General features: G+C 31.4%; 1 protein-coding gene across 2 annotated transcripts in view; it reads left to right on the top strand.

Moving 5' to 3' along the window:
* Nucleotides 1-19933, top strand: part of LOC149425904 (ras-specific guanine nucleotide-releasing factor 1-like) — a 95249-nt gene that overhangs the window by 41545 nt on the left and 33771 nt on the right. For both annotated transcript variants that reach the window (XM_089642150.1, XM_089642143.1), the window contains exons 8-16: nt 8342-8449; nt 9777-9874; nt 10280-10337; nt 10843-11014; nt 12818-13011; nt 14810-14935; nt 16470-16572; nt 18227-18433; nt 19725-19829. In XM_089642150.1, the coding sequence (XP_089498276.1) occupies nt 8342-8449; nt 9777-9874; nt 10280-10337; nt 10843-11014; nt 12818-13011; nt 14810-14935; nt 16470-16572; nt 18227-18433; nt 19725-19829 (1171 nt within the window). The remainder of the gene's footprint in view (nt 1-8341; nt 8450-9776; nt 9875-10279; nt 10338-10842; nt 11015-12817; nt 13012-14809; nt 14936-16469; nt 16573-18226; nt 18434-19724; nt 19830-19933) is intronic.

Genomic DNA, 19933 nt, shown 5'->3' with positions numbered 1-19933 from the left:
ATGCGATTAGCACCAGAGATGTGCAAAATGGGTACCCAAAACCATTTGAAATGCAAAATGGAAATGGGTCAAAATTTTTCCATTTGAAAATGCAAAATGCAAAATGGTTTTTAGAAAAGCATTTCAAATGCAAAATGCAAAATACCTATTTTCAAAATGCATTGAAAATGCAAAATGGTTTCTCAGGTCAAACAATTAAAATAATTATAGAATTTTTAAACAGTTTTGTCATTTAATAATGGACATCAATGTAGAACAATATTACATGATGGTAAATCAACAAAAGCCCCGACTACGGATTATGAACCACAAAAAATTAGCGCGGGACAAATGTTGCCAACGTAAAAACATAGAAACTGCTATCTAACATTTAATATTACAGCGTCATGGCCCCATGTTCAGTATTTGAATCAGTATTTTTTGTAATGGTATCACTCAATTGCCAGGGCTCCTACCAGGGAGCAATTTGACAAATGAAAATTATCTCTCATAGCGGGGTTGAGGACCGACTGATATTTGGGGCTTATGAAAAATAGATGAGTGGAGATAGTAGGAAGAATGTTGCAAAAAAGCATTTAAAATGGAAAATGCATTGAGAAAATCATTTAAAATGCAAAATGCAAAATGGTTTTTAGAAAAACATTTAAAATGCAAAATGGAAAATACCCATTTTGCATTTTGCATTTCCGTTTGAAAAGGATTTATTTGAAATAAAGTACATCTCTGATTAGCACATACGTTCTGATATTTTCAGAATCACCAACTTTTTAAAGAATCTATAGGATAAACAATATATATTTCCACTAGAAACGTTTTCAATGGAGAAAAAGTGTCCTTGCAGAGAAAAGTTTTTAATATTTTGTTTATTGTTTTTAAATTAAATTTTTAGAACTCCGTCATAAATAAAAATTAATTCCTGCTAGATTTAAGAACTTAAATATACAGTGATGCTCCCAAAAAGTGACGATAATATAAACGACAAAAATCTAAAATCGTACTACCTATTTATTTTAATTACTTACCATAATTATTTGAAAAATAAAACTTTTTAAATTTAAAATTATAAGATCAATATAATATTTAAAATCAATGAAATATATATATGTACATGGCTTTTTGCTTATCGCTCTTCGAATACGATATTGTCGGAAGGAGCAGTGCAAATTTCAATATCCTAAAATCACTCGTTGAAACCCAAAAGGCAATTAAGAAAATTATTCTGAAAGTCCTTGTTAGAACTAGCACTGATGAAATCTACATAACATCAAGTCAATTAAACAACTCTTTTCTAAAAGGTTATTCCTCTTCATTCACAAATACAAAACAAAAGAAATAATAATATAAGAAACAATAGATATCAGGTAAGTTTTTAGATTCTCACGGCCAAAAGCATTTTTGTTGTTTGTTTTTGGGGTGTTATGCCGTGTTGCGCTAACTCCTTCTTTAGCCGACGTTTCGGACAGCGTTGCAGTGTCCATCATCAGGGCAGATCCGGTAGATCCGAAGATGTGTAAAAAAAATGATTATTTTATTTTTATTAATTATTTATTATTATTTTTTTTACACATCTTCGGATCTACCGGATCTGCCCTGATGATGGACACTGCAACGCTGTCCGAAACGTCGGCTAAAGAAGGAGTTAGCGCAACACGGCATAACACCCCAAAAACAAACAACAAAAATAGATATCAGGGTCAAAAATATATCTTATAAGCAATTACAAATACAGCATTTGGGCCAAAATGCTTCTAATTCTCGTACTAATTTCATAAAAATATTTTAACATTTAAATTTCAAGTAATAAGCTGGCTACAAAACGTTGGGAGATCATAAATATATAATATACTGACACCAAATACTGAAACCAATACCACTCAACTGCAAAAAATATATTTATAATAACATCCTAGTACCTACATTCGAACTGTGCGTGTACGCCAAAAATACTCTGCATAAATGATCAATATTTAATAGTTAATTTACCGAAATAATCCAAAAATATTGGTGAATATATAACTGTGGAACAGTGGCGAACTTTTTATTGTTTACTCGTATTAAAACGCCCGCTGATCAGTATCCTAAAGTGATTTTAAATCTGTGTAGTGCTTCAGTGAAAGTGTTGTCGCAATTGTTATTTAGCGCAAACCAAATACTGTACTGTCAGGCTAATATCACATATTAGTACCAATATTATCACGGTTGTGAATATATTAAAAATAAAGCACAGTTGAAGCTATTGTACATTTCGTTTATTGTTTTTTGACGAGGACTTTATTAAAGAATATTATTTATTTTGTAATACGGTTCCAGAGCAAACTACCGGTGAAGAATTTTTTCAAGTAACCGATGATTTCTTCAAAATAAATAATATTAAATGGAGAAATTGCATTGCTGTTTGCACGGATGGCGCTGCGGCAATGACGGGTAATAAAAAGGGTTTTTTTATCGAAGGAAGCAAACACTTTGTGATGTGACATTATATATTAAATGAAAAATACACTTTGTAAAACACCACTTTTATTTTGAATTAATATTAACAGCCAACCAGGTTTCGCTTAGCTCAAGCTTCATCAGGGCTTATTATATCAACTAAAGTTATTTTCATACAGACACATATACATAGAAGAAAATAAAACAATGAGTGAAAGAGATAGAAATAAAATACACGATTGAAAGAGATGGAAATAAAAGAGCAGACACCTTATTAGTGCTAGAAAGAGAAAGGATGTATACTGATTACAGGATGGGTAGGAAGGGAGGGGGGAGGGAGGAAACAGTTTTATCAGAGGTTAACGGAATAAATTAAATATTGGACTATTAGTTAAATTGATTTAATTGTTGATTATATTTGATTTAATATTGACGGCTTTTTTTTAATTTCGAGGGCTTCTAAATTGTTTAACCTAATTCCAATTCCATTTTTATGTAATATTGTAGACCCATAGGTTTTATCAAATGAATGGTTAGTTTCTAGTAGATGATTCGCGAATTCTGAAAAAGCATTATTATTTAAACACCTCAGGTGTTCTTTTATTCTTATGTTTACGTTCCGGGCCGTTTTTCCGATATAAAAAGGAGAACAATCATTACAATTAAGTTTATATATGCCCGAGTGGCTAAGTTTATCATCAATATCTTTAGTGTTAATTAAGTATTTACCTAAGTTATTATTAGTATAAAAAGCGGGCTTTATTTCTGGAGGGAATTTTTTTACAATTAAAGAAGAAAAGTTATTTGTATACAGCTGTAAACTGCAACCAAGTAAAGCTGCAACCTGTATACAAATAACTTTTCTTGTTTAAGTGTAAAAATTGACATATTTATGTGAGCAAAGTTTTTCAACGCTTGTATTAATTAAAAATGTTAAGCGGTCATGCTTAAAAGGTCTTGACCAAGAACTCCAGGTTGCGCTGTCAAAAATCGAGCCCGAATATAAAACTTTTGTGTTCATTGAAACAAGCGCAGGTTAATTTAACAATTAATTGCTCATTAATTTATAATTATTTTATAATAATTATTAAGATTGCGTAAAAATAAATATGTTATATTTATATGTATGTATGTATACTTTTCAAATAAAAAACAAGAAATTATTGTAAAATTTGTGTATCAATTTAATATCTAAATATTTTAGCTTTTGGTGTGCCGCGGAATTCTAGGAAGAAATTTTGTGTGTCGTGGGTGAGAAAAGGTTGCGGAGCACTGGCGTAGAGGATAGCAACTTTAGCGTCGCTCACTATTGTCGCGGAGGAGCTGAGTTCGCTCCCTGCTTAAAACAATTTTTTTTTAAATAAAAAAAAATTATAATCAAAAACTATAATAATATAAGTGTAACGCCATCTAGTGAATTTCATCAAATACATTAAAATGAGCAAGCAAAAAAAAACCACAAAAAAACACCACCTAGCGACTCCGATGATGACTACAACACAAATAAAATATTTAAATTCATGGAAAAAAAGTTTGAAGATTTATCGGAACAATTGATGAAATCTTTTAGAGAACAAATTAAAAATGAACTAAGAGATCTTAAGAAATCTGTAGAATTTTGTTGCAATAAAATTGATGAATATGAAGAAAATAATAAAAAGAAAGATACACTGATCAAACAACTGCAATCAGAAAACAACGAAATAAAACAGCAAATAAACAAACTGGAACAATTACACAAACAAAATAACATTGAGATACAAGGTTTTCCTTTTAAAGAAAATGAAAACTTACCAAAAATAGTCAATAATATTATGGAAACCATCAAATGCGAAATGGAATCATCAAAAATAACAAATATATATCGTATCAGAAACAGAAACCCTTTAAACAAATACCCAGCCTTAATTGTATCATTCCAAAACAAAGAAACAAAGGATAAAATCATCGACCAAAAAAAAAATATGGTGTCTTGTACACTAAAAATATAAATTTTCCGGAAGATAACAAAATTTTCATAAACGAACAATTAACACAACTAAATAAACACCTCCTGTTTCTGGCGAAATCCACAAGACTCGGCTACAAATTCATCTGGGCGAAAAACGGTAACGTTATGATGAGAAAAACAGCTCCAATCATCCATATAAGGCAGCCGAATGACATACCTTCAGAATAAAGGACCATCTAACATCTAGCACGTGAAAATCACTTATATTCTATCAAAATGTCTGATGAAAATTTTTTGTATGAAAATTATATTTGTCAAAACACAAGTGAACTAAATAATCACTTTAAAGACGTTAACTTTTCAATTCTTAATATGAATATTAGAAGCTTAAGAAGGCACTTTGATGAACTTGGTATTCTTCTCGATAGTCTTGATTTTTCTCCTAGTATTGTCATTTTAACAGAAACGCAAATGAAAGAAGTAATTCCCTATAACTTGCCAGGATATATAACTATTTCATCCGAATGTAAACATACTGGTCACGATGGAATCACTTTATTTATAAAAAATTGTCTTAAAAAACCTGCCTTCGAAATTCTAGACTTTATAACAGCTAACGCAATCAAATTAACATTTACCCATAGTAATTGTACTTATTTGCTATTAGCTATCTATAGATCACCTTCCTTAAATGAATCTCTATTCAATAATGAACTTAATTCACTTATAAAAATGACTAACAGAAATAACTTTAACTTTGCAATATTAACTGGTGATATTAATATAAACATTAATGAAAACAACAAAAGAACAAAATGTATAAATGAATACTTAGATTGTTTGTCATATGCAGGATATCAATCATACATAAACTCACCAACAAGAGAAAATCTAAATAATTCCACGACTCTAGATCACATATTTATCAAAACACACAAACACGTTATAACTAAATCTTCAACTCTAATAACAAACATTACTGACCACTACCCAACATTCTACGGACACAACATCTTAACCACAAATTCAAAAGAATACTCTAACACTGTTGAAATAAATGAAATTAATTACGTCACATTAAACAATTTACTTCATTCAGAAAAATGGGATAACATACTATCAATAGCTAACCCAAATTCAGCATTAGAATTATTTTATAAAACTCTAGAAGCTTATATTTCGAAGAGTACAAATAAAATTGTCATCGCTAAGAGAAATTATAAAAAAATTAAGCCTTGGATCACTGTAGGACTAATAGTCTCTATTAAACAAAGAGATAAATTATACAAAGAGATGTTAAATTATCAAAAAGCCTGTCAAAAAAATAACACAAGAATTATGCCTTTCATGAAAACGAAATATTTAATGTATAGAAATTTACTAAATAGGTTAATAAGAAATTGCAAAAAGAAGTATTATTGTGAAAAAATTGATAGTGCAAAAAATGATACCAAAAAAACGTGGAATATTATTAACGAAATCACGAACAAAAAAAAAAGTATCAACCGATGTCAATGAGATTATAATAAATGAAAATATTATAACTGACAAATCGACTATTGCAGAAAACTTTAACAACTTTTTTACAAATGTGGTAGATCAAGTACTTGAATCTTCTAGTAAAATTGATAATACAATACCCGTAGACTCATCTTTACACTTAGACTCAACTAACGATTCAATTAACTCCTTAGAATATTTTTCACCCATCACAACAGATGAAATTGATAAACACATTGACGGTCTAAAATCAACAAATTCTACAGGAATTGATGGTTTATCAGGTAACACACTAAAAAAATAAAACATTACATTTTAACTCCATTGATACATATTTTTAATATATCCTTAAAAGAGGGACATTTTCCCGAACAATTAAAAACCTCTACCATAATACCAATTCACAAATCAGGAGAAACGCACATATTAGACAACTACAGACCTATTTCCTTGGTCTCAAACCTCTCAAAAATATTTGAAAAATGTATCAAAAATAGAATAATGAATTACCTAGAACAAAACAAAATTCTGTCCCAAAATCAATATGGCTTCAGAACAAAACTAAGCACTGAAGATGCAATATTCGATCTGACAAAAAAATTATACACATCTGTTGATCAAAATAAAAAGAGTTTAGCTATATTCCTAGTTTCTAATATACATAAACGATTTATGTAATGTTATAATCCCTGGTAAAATTGTATCTTACGCAGATGATACAGTAATAATAGTGAATGGAAAATCCTGGCCTGAAACTTTTTTGAAGGCAACAAAATGTATTACATATGTCTCATCATGGATAAAATATAATAGACTCTTCTTAAACTATAATAAAACATTTTACCTAACCTTTTCTAAAAATAGTAAAAATATACCCCCTAATAACCTTAAAATTCGAATACATAACTTTAACTGTAATCAAGAAATATGCTCATCTTGCTTTGAACTCGGAAAAGTTGAAAAGATTAAATATTTAGGTATTGTTATTGATACAAAATTAAATTGGCAGTCACAAATTAATAATACCGTCTGTAAATTAAGATATCTTACATACACATTTTACAGACTAAAAGAAGTGCTCAATGTTGAAAAACTGAAAATTATTTATTTTTCTTTGGTGCAATCTTCACTCATATACGGAATAATAGGATGGGGCGGTGCGCTTAATGCACATATCAAACCTTTACAAATAATTCAAAATTATATCATCAAAGTTATGTATAGTCGGAAAAGAACATTTTCAACGGATGAGTTATACAAAGAATCTAAACTATTCTGTCTCCGTAAATTATTTATTCTGCAAACTATGAAATACATATTTAAAAACAAAAATAAATTCGAAATAAATGAAAACAGAACCAACATTAGAAATAATAATGTATTTTATACTCCCCAAACGAACACAAAACAAATGCAAACACACTGCAGTTTCATTTGACCTCGTACTTTCAATCTTTTACCGAAAAATATTCAAGTGATAACTAAACTTCCTCAATATTTAAAAGAATTAAAATTATGGCTTTTCGATACAGCAGTTGAAATTTTTTTTATTTAATTTGTATCAATTTATGTTTCTCATAAAATATTCACCATATATTACACTAAACACTTATAACTTCACTATACACTATTTATACAAAACGCTAATACAAAATGTAACCTTATTTTTATTTTATATGCCCACAATTTGTTTATTTCTAGGTACAATAAAATTATAGCTTAAATATATTACCCACGCACAGGCTGCGCCTTAGTGGGTTCCCATTATTCTTATTGATTTATATAATATTGTATGTAATTAATGTAAGAATTGGGAAAAATAAAGGAATTAAAAAAAAAAAAAAAATTAATCAGAAAAAAACACCCCTCATATATTAATAATCACTTTTTTTCCTACTTTATGTCCGAGTTAAATCTTCCTCATAGAAAAAAACTAAACCCTTTCACACATTTTTCCACAAATGATCATTTAGTCAATCTACATTATGCTACTGCATTATATAAACATAAAACATACAAAATAATACAAGAATAACACTTCAAATCACCAGAGATCAAATGGAAAAATAATTCACCGACTACAGATATTTTCTTATCAGAGGGATCGGCTCGGTAGAACTTCTAATTGGACCAATAAATCCTATTCATCCCTCAATATAAATATTACTACATTTAAAATGCCTGATTTTTGCATTTTTATACATAAATTCTTTGACAGATCTAATATGCCTAAATTCTGAATGAGAGAGCTAAGTATAATGCCAGTAGCCGAAATAACAAATAGTATTATTTTTATAGTCTGAGAATGCCAAATTCTTTTAATCTCAGTTTATTGTTTTATTCCAACTTTGCAAATTGATCAAGAAAAATGTTTATACTGTCTGTTTGGTGGTTATTATGTGGTTTTAGTGTTCAAGTGTAATGACCATAAAATAAAAGGTTATGTCTTATTAATTGCAGTTATGTGCATTGAAAAGAGAATGGGGCCCCGGAGGACGATCAGCTCCCACTCCTTCCCCCCACCAGCAACTGGACGCCTTAGAATTGAAGAAAATCAAGAAAGTGCAGGTACGCTTTTAATTATTTATTTAATCATTAAACCCAACATAAACCAGTCTCAAACACAAAATATGTGTCACAGAAAAGCCAGAAAAAAGATTCGGACGAAAAAAGGACCTCTTTTTGCAGTTATCAACCTCAAACATATCGTTTTGCAACATTGATGGTTTGCCTCTTTGTATTTTTATTTCCGTGAAAAAAAAACTATCTGGAGCCAGTGAGACTATGGCATCCCCATTTGGGGTATGTTAAGAGGCTAAAGGTAGTGAGGAGGGAAAGAAGATGGAGAAGAATAAGGTGAAAGAGCACCTGGCTATTCAGATCTGATCACCAAACACGGCTAAAGCCATTTCAAGCAACGTTTCAATATCGAACGGTCTTCTCATACTGGGGCGATGCTGAGAGTATTTTTCGCTCTGGAACATGCCGCAAATATACTGTATGTTATTTTAATTCAATAAATTGTGAAAAAACAGTATTTAATAAATTAATCAAATAAAATTCATTTGCGCATGCCGGGATTTGAATCCGCGACCTTGAATAATGCGTTTAGAACATGTTTGGTTTGTCCTTAAATGAATCGATATTTTTGTGTTAAAATTTCTATGATTTTGTTAAAATGCCTATGTTTTTGTTCGTAGTTTATGAATGATTCATGAAAAGGGTTTTGTCCATAAAAAAACAGCCAAACTCATCGAATTCCCGAAAAATCCATCCAAAATAAATAATAAGCTTACAAAAAGCTGTATCTCCATACCAGAATTAAGGCAATCCCATACGTAGTAATGCAAAATCATGTGTTTTTAATTTGAAAATTTGGTCGCCTAGAAATGTTTCAGATGCTTTAATTAAATACTGCGAGTAGAATACATCTTGACCTTTGAAATAATCGAGAATTTTTTATATTAGTCTTTTTATAAGCCCAGAAAAAAAAAATGTATATGCCTATGAAAACTGCTTTAAAGTTCAAAATCTCCTACTTACGAACCCATTTTCGGTTATGATTTTATTATATAATGTGGCAAATTAAGTTATTTATAAAATGATCTGAAAAAATGAAATATTCATGCCTGAACATCCATCCACAAAATAAAATGAAAAGGCACTTTTTGGCCATGTTTTTTTCTTGCATAAATCAAAACAGGCGGATGGTGTTAAGCGGGAATTTAAACCTTATCGCCATCTACGTAAGGGTTGTTGTTGATAGCTGCTCAATTTAAAATAGTACACGACGTAGTGCATCACCTTAAAGCAAAAATCAAAATCTCTGCTGGGTGATAGCAATTTTGCCAATTATAAATGAATTAATTGCATAATCTTCGTCTTTTTTTTTCAGAGCTTCTTCCGCGGGTGGCTGTGCCGTCGTCGCTGGAAGCAAATAGTGGAGCAGTACATAAAAAGCCCGCATGCAGAGAGCATGCGCAAGAGGAACAGGTTAAATAATTCATTTATCTCTTCGATAATTTGCCAGAATGCTTCAAAATTGTCCCACAGTAAAATTGTTAATCTGTTACTCGTGTAATCTGTTACTCGTATGTCGCTTTATCTAATCGGATTTTTTATATTAAAAAAAATGCTTGTTGAGTCAGCATGGAAATTTAAATTATACTTCAATTAGCCCGAAACACAATAAAACATTTACTGTTTTTTTTTTAAATTGTAAAATTTTATCTATGGTAACTTTACCTAGTAAGGTTGTATTGGATCTGTGTTTTATTGTGATCGTAGTCAAATGCAATCGATTGTAACCTTTGACGAAGGTTTTAAGATGTTTTAAATTGCAAATGATTTTCAAAATTTTAGTAATATTTAACGATGATGTTAATTATTTTAATGCAGCCTTGTTTTTCGGATGGTGGAAGCTGAAGAAGAATATGTGGAACAGATGGAAATATTGGTTTGTCTTCACCTTTTTTTAATTGGAGAAAAAAATCATGTTACCTTCTGTAGAGTAAAAAAATTATTTCTTTTTATATTTTATTGAATTGGTTATTTTGCCGAAACAACTTTGTTGATACTTTGCGTAAACGTTGTTTTAACATTTTATACTTTTTCCATAATTCTTTCATTCTTTTTTTTAACAAATATATTTTATTGTTATTTCTGAATAAGGTCCGTGCACATTGTTTACAAATCGTTATCACTTTGTTTCATTCTTCAACAGATGCTTAAAATTTGTTGAAACTTTATTCATTTCTTCAATGCCATTTTTATAAAGTGGTACATTTAATAGTCATCATTTCACTACTTAAATATTTCTCTTTGTTCATTTTCAATTAATAATTTTTCTAAATATAGATAAAGTAATTTAGTTAATTTATGTAAACTTACATAAAATTAAAATAAAAAATTCTCACACAACATTTTAAATCTTTCATAAATAAGGTTTTGGTTATTTCCAGGTGTCCTGTTTCCTGCGACCATTTAAAATGGCCGCCAGCTCCAAGAAGCCTCCCTGTTCTCACGAAGATGTTAACTCCATTTTCCTCAACAGTGAAACGGTTTTATTTCTACATCAAATATTCCTCAAAGGTCTGACGTCGAGAATGGAATCGTGGCCCACGCTGGTACTCGGTAAGTAAACTTATAGATGGAGATTTAGTATGAATTTTAATAAATATTCAACATTCATTTTTTTTTAATATTTTTTTTTGCCGTACCATTATTGTAAGCTTTGCAAATGCCGATGGCCTTGAAAGGGAACGGCTGCGTAACCTTTTTTATACAAAACATAAATTTGGATTTAAGGTCAAAATATCTAACTTAACTCAAAAAAATGTTATTTAATCGAAAGGTTTAGTAAATATATCTAGTACAGATATGTACTACTTAATTAATTTGTTTTTCAATTTAAAAAATTGGGTTATTAAATAATTCAATTTTTCACAATTTGAGTTTGGCAATTATTTGTGACTAATATTTTTTCTTTTTCCACTATGCATATAAAACGAAATATAAAATAAAATTATATGTTTTATTAAAAAAACTATTTTGATGGGCAATTTAATTTTCAAACCACCGATCAGACGCAAAAAACGCCTTTTTTACTATTTTTGTTATTTTTAATAATATTTCATTGTAATAATGATTGGGAATTTTTTTTTTTAATAATTACCATTATTGTCAAAGTTGCCTCTAAAATTGTAACAAATTGAATTTTTTAATAATTAAAGCAGCATTTTCCGTAATAAATATTTGCTTTAGCGTTTGATAACAAACATATTTATCAGTTTGTTTAAGTATTTTGTCCTCGTATCCAAATTTAAGTTTTGTATGAAGAAGGCCGCGCAGCAGGTTAAATAAGATTTATCTTTTAATAAGGCCTCTTAAAAGATAAATTTTATTTAACATCAACCGAAATTTCAAAATTGTGCAAAAGTAATAGTCAATATTTTTAAAGTTGAATAACGTATTAAGGAAAATTTCGAATATTTATATTTAACTTTTAAATATTTAATGATTTAGGATGATATTGACAACTCTCAAACGAAAAATGTGAAATTTAAATTCAAATCTTTAATGTGTGTATTTATGTACAACCTTTAAAAGGGACACGTGTGTAAACCTTCAATCTTTTAAAAAGTACATCAAATCTTGGCTAAAAAACACTGAACTAGATATTTTTTCTTATAAGTTTTAGCAAAGCTATCTGTAACATTTATATCCATGTATACATTATTTTTTATTATTTCACATACATACAAAACAGCGGATATATTTTATTGTTTGTAATGCTTTGTCTGCTAATTCACTTTTTAAGATGTCTTCAAAAACTAGTATTTACCTTATTTTTTGTGTTATTTTAAAACTTTTACATGTTACATGATTTAGTTTCTTGTATTGCATCTCTACAGTAACTCTTTTAAAATAACTTAAATTTATATTTAATATTGTATCTTCACTTAAACCATAGAAATAAGATAAAAATACTTATAATACCCACACTCAGGCTTCGCCTTCGTGGGATTTTTTCTAAATTATGTACATTTATTTCAATATTTTTTATACATTTTTCAATATTTTATGTAACCATGTATGTATAAAAAAAAAATTCAATAAAAAAAAAAAATAAAAAAAAAAAAAATTAAAATTGTATTTTTAAGTGCTTCTTTCACATCTGAAACAAAACATTTAAAAGCGGAAACCCTTAATTTTATTTTTTGGGACAGTTGTGACCTTAACCATTTAACCTGAACTTTTCAACAAAATCTAAACCAGATTTAAAAATTAAATTCTTTTCCATGATTTTAAAGTCAAAGGAAACGACTCAAAAACATCAAAGGACACGACTCTCCCAAACAAACAGTAGTGATGGTTCATAATACCACCATTCAGAAGACCCTTTAAATCTGTGAATAGAAAAACTGTCTGGTGCAGGTGACCTCTTCGACATGCTGCTGCCGATGCTCTCTATCTACCAGGAGTACGTCCGGAGCCACCACTACTCGTTGCAGGTGCTGACGGAGTGCAAGCAAGGTGCCCAGTTCGCTGCTCTGCTTTCGAGGCTGGAGGCGAAACCGGCTTGCCAAGGGAGGTCGCTGGAGACGTTCCTGACCTATCCCATGCATCAAGTATATTTGTATTCTTTATTAATCTTTAATATAATTTTGTCCTTAAATAAAAATAGTAATGCGAGTACACAATTTAAAAAACTTTTTAAATTTTTAATTAAAATTTATTTTATGTTTGTAATAACATTTACTTTGTGGATCGTCATAATTTACAATGAAAAATATATAATTTTTTTTTAGTCAGGTGACAAAGGAAGGGTACTAAGGAAACCGTTAGAGTGTAATTAAAATTAAAGTGGTCTAAAGCAAATTTATACACAGAGTTTTCTAATAAGAGGTGTTATTTTGATATTCATTCGTAAAAAATCAATGGTTTCGTTGCTTGTGTGGCACGTAACGCCGTTTTGTTGAAAGCAAACGTTGTCCAAATTTATACATTAATAAAAAATCATTAATTATCTCTTGATAGCGCAATCCATTCACCGTAACTGTCGCTCCAGCCTCATTTTCGAAAAAGTAAAGTCCAATGACTCCGCTGGACCATAAACCGCACCAAACAGTCACATGTTGAGAATAGAGAGGCTTTTCAACAATAACTCTTGGGTTTTCCGAGCCCCAGATGCGACAATTTTGCTTGTTGACGAAGCCACCGAGGTGGAAATGGGCCTCTTCACTCAAGATGATTTGCATTTGATTCACTCAAGTGAATTTTAATAATTTCAATGCGTTTTTGAAGCGTGTATCGTTCCATTTTTATTAATGACTAAGGACGGGTTGTTTCGGAGGATTTGAACAATTCATCAAATTTCAATGTTGATTTCCGGGTTCTGCGAAAGTCCTATTCAAGTTCTGTTATTATATCAGCAGAGGGTAGTTGCTTGACAGAACTGAAATTTAAACAGAACTTGAAAAAATCTTTCACAGAACCTGAAAATTAACTTTGAAATTTGAAGAATTGTTCAAATTATCCGAAACAACCCCTCAATCCACTAACCCTACAATCCTTAGTTTATATTTTTCAAATATTAAAAAATGACAGCTTCAAAAGAAACATCTACCGAAATAGCGGGCTATTCAAAATAACACATATTATTGGAAAACCCTGTATTTTTACTGTAAAATTTATTTTTATTAAATTGTTATAAACTAGCCTTTTTAAACTTATTTGTTTAAATGTGTTTTTTACAAAAGCTCCACAAAGGAGGCTTTTAATTTAGTATACCGTATGGAGGGTCTTTTTAAGGAAAGGGAGGAGAGAAAAGGTTATGAGGGGTGGGGGTCAGTGATAAAGTAGTGACAAATGACTGAATCCATCCCTCCCACTGTAGTGCAAGGTCGAGAGAGTACGGCTGGAGAGATAAAGGGTCTCTCTACCGGTCTCTCGCGATCCTGCCTGACAAGCAGCACCCCGAGAAACCTCACATTCATGTACCCGGGAATCCCTATGAAGTCACCCAACGCAGCGAACCACCTACAACGGGGGCATTGGTTATCCAATAAATGGTTCCCAGGGCAGCGGTAACCATACCTGTATCTCAAACTGTCATGTTGGTTTGCTTATTTTGGTTCAAATACCCTAAATTTTTCATGATTTATCGATTAATGTGTGCACTACCTAATAATAATGTTCTGAAAGCTATTGATTTTGTGCAATTATTTCACAATATGCATTTTATATGGGTGGATCACTGCCACCTTTTTTGACCACGAACTCCAACGCCAACTAAAACTTTGTTGATATTAATTTAAAGAGCAGATTTATTCACTATTGACAATGTCTGAAGACTGTTATTTATGTAAGTTAATTATTGTTTAACATTTTCTTTCAATACTTACGTAAAATTTGAACGATTCGTAGGTCCCTCGCTACATAATAACCCTACACGAGCTACTCGCGCACACCCCGCACGACCACGTGGAGAGGAAAAGTCTTCAGCACGCTCGTCAGCAGCTGGAGGATCTCTCCAGGCAGATGCACGACGAGGTCTGTCCCCATTGATAAATACATTCTCACTAATTTCACTTACTTTTTCTATTTCAATATTTAAGACATAATTGAAAATATTGTCGATATTGTATTTTATTGAAAAAATAAATTGATAAAACGCAGTTTGTATATCTATTTCAATCTTTTGTTAAAGAATAAATCTTTTGTAAGGTTTTAAATACGCCTTTTGTCGCCAAATAAATATATTCACACGAAGGACGTTTGTGACGTCTCACCGGTCAATGTTTGAAAGGGCAGTCTCGGTAATAGCTTTTGTTAGCAGCCAACAGCATTACCAACGTTATAAACCGTAATGGTGAATTTTACGATAAAAGGTTCAATTCAACTCAAAAGTTTCAATCAATCATAAATGTATTGTACACAAAAAAAACAAACATAACCAGAAATCAGAAATACAAAGTTTAAAAATTTTTACAATGGTATTTTGTAAATGGTATTTTGCAATGGTAGGTCGTTAAACACTATTTTAATCACTGTTCCTAGTTTGTGAAAATAACCCAGGGCATCTGGTTTTTTTCCAAAGATTGAATAATAAGTTGTTGGAAATATCGTGGTATTGTCACAGTACCACGGTAAGCAGTAGTTTTGTATAAAAGCTAATGACTCAAAATAATTTTATTTTTACATACCACAAGAATATGCTCGGTACCTACATAACAAAATATACACTTCGATTCACTAAAGAGTCTTCTAAGTGCGAGTACTCCGGTATCTTTACAATTGTGTTGAATGAATAGCTCTGAAATTTTTTAAAAGATGATTTTTTTATGATAAAATAATACCTAAAATTAAAGGTTTTGTACTGTTCGTTTGGAATAGAATTTTTTAGCATATTGATACAAAAACCGTGAAGTAATTTGCTTATTACAATATATTTTTTTATTTGGAATTAAAATTATGTTTGTTTAAAGTTTAAAATAAAAATTTTCTCAGTACTATATTATCTTCTCGTGTGCTTTTTCTGTATATATATTTATACTAATGTATTTACGCCTTTGACTAACCATTCTGAATTTTAAAAATCTAAGTGCCTCAATCATCACAAATAAGAAAAAAAATTGCTTGTACCTACACAATTTCACCACTTTTCTTTTGCATATATCTAAAACTCTCCTTTTGATAGTCAATATTTTCCCTTTTTTAATATGTATTTCTCACATTTTTATTTTTGACCTTGTTAGAAAATTGTTATCCACATGTTTTGTAATATTATATCGTAGACCTAGCAGTAGATTTTATTTCAATCCCTTAGAAACCGCACATATAATTTTTCTAAATCTTTAGCTTTCGTTAAGCATAAACGTAGGTAATAATATAGGCAGCTATGCTTGTAGACAATCTTTTCTGCATTTTAGATCGCGAAAATATAAACAGAGGCTAAAATATCAAAGAAATCCGCTCAAGAAACGGAAAAAATTGATTTAAAAAAAAATTTAAAGTCAAGGCGCTAGGCGGTATAAATGGTCAAAATTCCTTCATGCATTGTACTAAAAATTGTGCCTTTACACAGGTAAGCGAAACAGAGAACCTACGGAAGAACTTGGCAGTAGAAAGGATGATCATAGAAGGATGTGATATCCTGTTGGACGTCAACCAGGTTTTTGTGAGGCAAGGTGAGAGAAGCGTGAATTTTACTCAAATTATTCATGTTTCATTCTTCTATGCAGTTCTTCACTCTGCCTGTTTCTGCCGTCTCGTATATTCACGTTCATCGAATTCATTTTATATGATCGGATCTACAATCAAATATTCGTTTAAATATGTCGTTAGTAGGACAATCTATTTGTGCATGCACTATTCGTATTTACATTTAAACTATGTACTTTTGTTTTCTTTTCGGATTGTCAGGTTGGTTTTAATATATAATAATTCTTCCTTAAAATATATAGGTGATTTTATAAGAAGTACCGTTATTTTTATTGCACTTGCTGCTTTGCCTTTTACACCTGCTTTTGCATTACTTTATTACAATATTTTCGCCTTTACAATATTATTGCATAACCTTCAAATTTTTATAAGTATCTGAAACTTGTTCACTAAAAGCTTTTACAAAATATATTGACATTTGTACAAACAAATATGTTGCAACTTATGATTTTTTGGTGTGATTTAAAATTTTCACATTCTTGGAGAGGTATTCGGTTAAGCAGAAAAAGGTACCTAAATCACATAAGTTAAAAAAAAATAAAGAAAACAGTGTTTTATAAACTAACTGTACCGTAGAAATAAAAGAGATGTTTATGTAATATCATACTATCATAATATGTACTATACCGCTTAAGTAAATTATAAATGTAACGTGTTTAAAAATAAAACCTATTTACAATAAAAACAAGCAAATATGCAAAAATTAGAATTTATTAAAATCAGACTGAAAAGTTTGTATGTACGTACTTAGATTTGTAAGCTTTTAAGATATTAATAAATTAAATTATATTAACAAATGAATCATGTATTACATTTATATAATTATACACAAATTTTGACTACCATAATAAGGACATATGTCTAGTGTGGTAGTCGAAAAGTATGTAAAAACCTGTATTCAAATATATTTTATGAATAAGGAAAAAAAAAATAATAAAATATATAAAAAGCTTTTAAAATATTAGTGTAAATAAACCCGAGACGAAAATAACTGGACAGCCAAATTAATTAGTAAATTATATATTGATTTTAACGATCATTTTTACTGACACTGTTCATGTGGAATTAATTATAATGAAAACATGTGTAACACATCAAAATTTCATAAAAATTTCAACGTTAAGTTACAAACTTTAAATCAAAGCTCATGTTGCTGTGTTGTGTCAGGAAATAAAATTGCAATAAAATCATTTTAAACCACCCATCTTAGCCTCCTTCCTCAAATATTGTGTATATAAACATAGTTTAAGGTATAATTGCAGTGGTTTAAAAATGGTCACAATAGGATGAATGATGATCCTGTTTCAGTCAAAACATAAAATAAGTGAAAATTTTGTTTAAGTTTATCATTAAATTTTTCTACTGAAACTCGGTCGAAAAAAGTCATAGCAAAACATTTCGAAAATTTTACTCAGTTTATTATTGATTTGATAAGGGTCATAATTTATTTGAATTATTGATTATTAAGAAAAACAAAAAAAAGATTCGTCAGCTATGCTTTTGGTAACGCGTTTTTAAATGAATTGATGGAATTTGAAATGTCAATGTTTATCTGGTACGGCAGGTCAATAGCATGTTTGAATGTGCCAGTGGCGTGAATTAACAGATGTTTGTTTTTAGGCAGCCTGAGCCAGGTGTGCGGCGGCGGGGGTGGGGGCGCGCGCGGGCGCCGCCCCCAGCTGCAGCCCCGGCAAGCCTTCTTGTTCAGCCACCACCTGATCTTGGGCACGCGGGCGGCAGGCGGCCGCCTGCACCTGCTGCCGGACGCGGGCAGGGTGCCACTCGCGGACGCCATGCTGGTCGAGGAGCCCAACAACATGGACGATGGTATGCAATTCTAGCAAGTTATTACTATCTGACAGGCCCTCTATCTATCCCGTTCAGCCATCAACTAATCCCGGGCATGCGGGTGACGTACGGCTGCCAGTGCCTGCTGCGTACTTGGGCAGGGTACCGCTTGCAGACGCCATACTGTTCGAGAAGCCGAACAACACGGACAATGGTATACTTCTCTAGCTAGTTATTACTATCCGAAAACCTCTCTTTCCAGCTATCACCTGATCCCGGGAGAGCGGGCGATTGGTGGCTACGCGGGCAGGTTGTCGGGAGCGGACGCCAATCTTATAGAGTACCTATAGAAAATCTAAAAACATGTTTAATATTTTCTCTTGTAACCCAACTTATGACCATTTGATTATATGCGGGTTGTTTAAATGATGTAGGTTTTTTTATTTTTTTTTTTATATCAACTCCATACAGGAGGCCCTGAAGAAAATAATTTCCCTCAGGGCCTATGTCATCTTTGGGGTTGCTGTTTGGAGGGTCTTTTTGTGGAAAGGAAGGAGTAAACATGAGTCTTGAAGAGTCCTAAGTTGTAGGAGGGAGGAAACACAGAGGCCGGCAGTTCGTTCCACAGAAGCTGAGCCGTTGAACCTAAGAACGAATCGTGGAAGCGACCCGTTCTCATGTGACAAATGTCAACCGTGTACAAATGTTGGGTGCGCGTTTGGCGTGTATCCCGACCACGCACCGGTGCCGAAAGGATCAATGACGCTAGTTCCTCAGAGCATCTTCCATTGTAATACCGATAAAACAAGGACAGCATACTTACCTGACGCCTGTGCTCTAAAGATTGCAGTCCGTTTGTTAAAATTGGGGAATCTATCAAACGGACCGCCCGTTTCTGCACAGAGTCAAGGGTTTTTTTCAGGTATTTAGGGGCTCCGGACCAGAGATGCCAAATTCGACAGTAGGGCACACTTGCCATTTGTACAGGGTCAGCAGTTGTGTACTATTTGTTGCTCGGTATGTAATTATTAAGATGCTGAAAGAAATGCTGGAATAAGTAATATTATAAGGAGAAGAATTGGAGACGTCTATCATTTTTTTTAGATCTGGTCACCAGTGAATGAGCCAAACTAGGCGGAAAACGCTATTTAATATCTATTGAGCCTCAATATGTTTCAGTGAACATATTGTTACCTATGTTTTAGGAAATGCGTAGCAATTTAAATGAGAACAGATTACGAAAACATCAGAGCACCCACTTCATTATGTGATATTTTAATTGCTTGTCAACTTTGTTTTCTAATTAGTAAGTTTTACGTATTGATTTCAGATTCGTCTTCAGTTTGTTCATCAACATCTACTGCAGAAAATTACCAAAATAAAGACTTTAAAATATTATTTGACAATAAAGGCACGCAGCTATCCGTACACTTGGGTAAGTCTTTTACTGATTATTTCCAGAGCAAAAAAACTGAAAAAAACCTTCACTGCCACAAAAAATAACATTCTGTTCAGCAAATATAAGTCCCAAGAAGTAAA

The sequence above is a fragment of the Hesperophylax consimilis genome, chromosome 2 (genome assembly GCF_061612785.1).
Source record: "Hesperophylax consimilis isolate HC1 chromosome 2, BYU_Hcon_1.0, whole genome shotgun sequence".
Taxonomy (NCBI): domain Eukaryota; kingdom Metazoa; phylum Arthropoda; class Insecta; order Trichoptera; family Limnephilidae; genus Hesperophylax; species Hesperophylax consimilis.
This window is presented reverse-complemented; position numbering and strand designations above follow the sequence as displayed.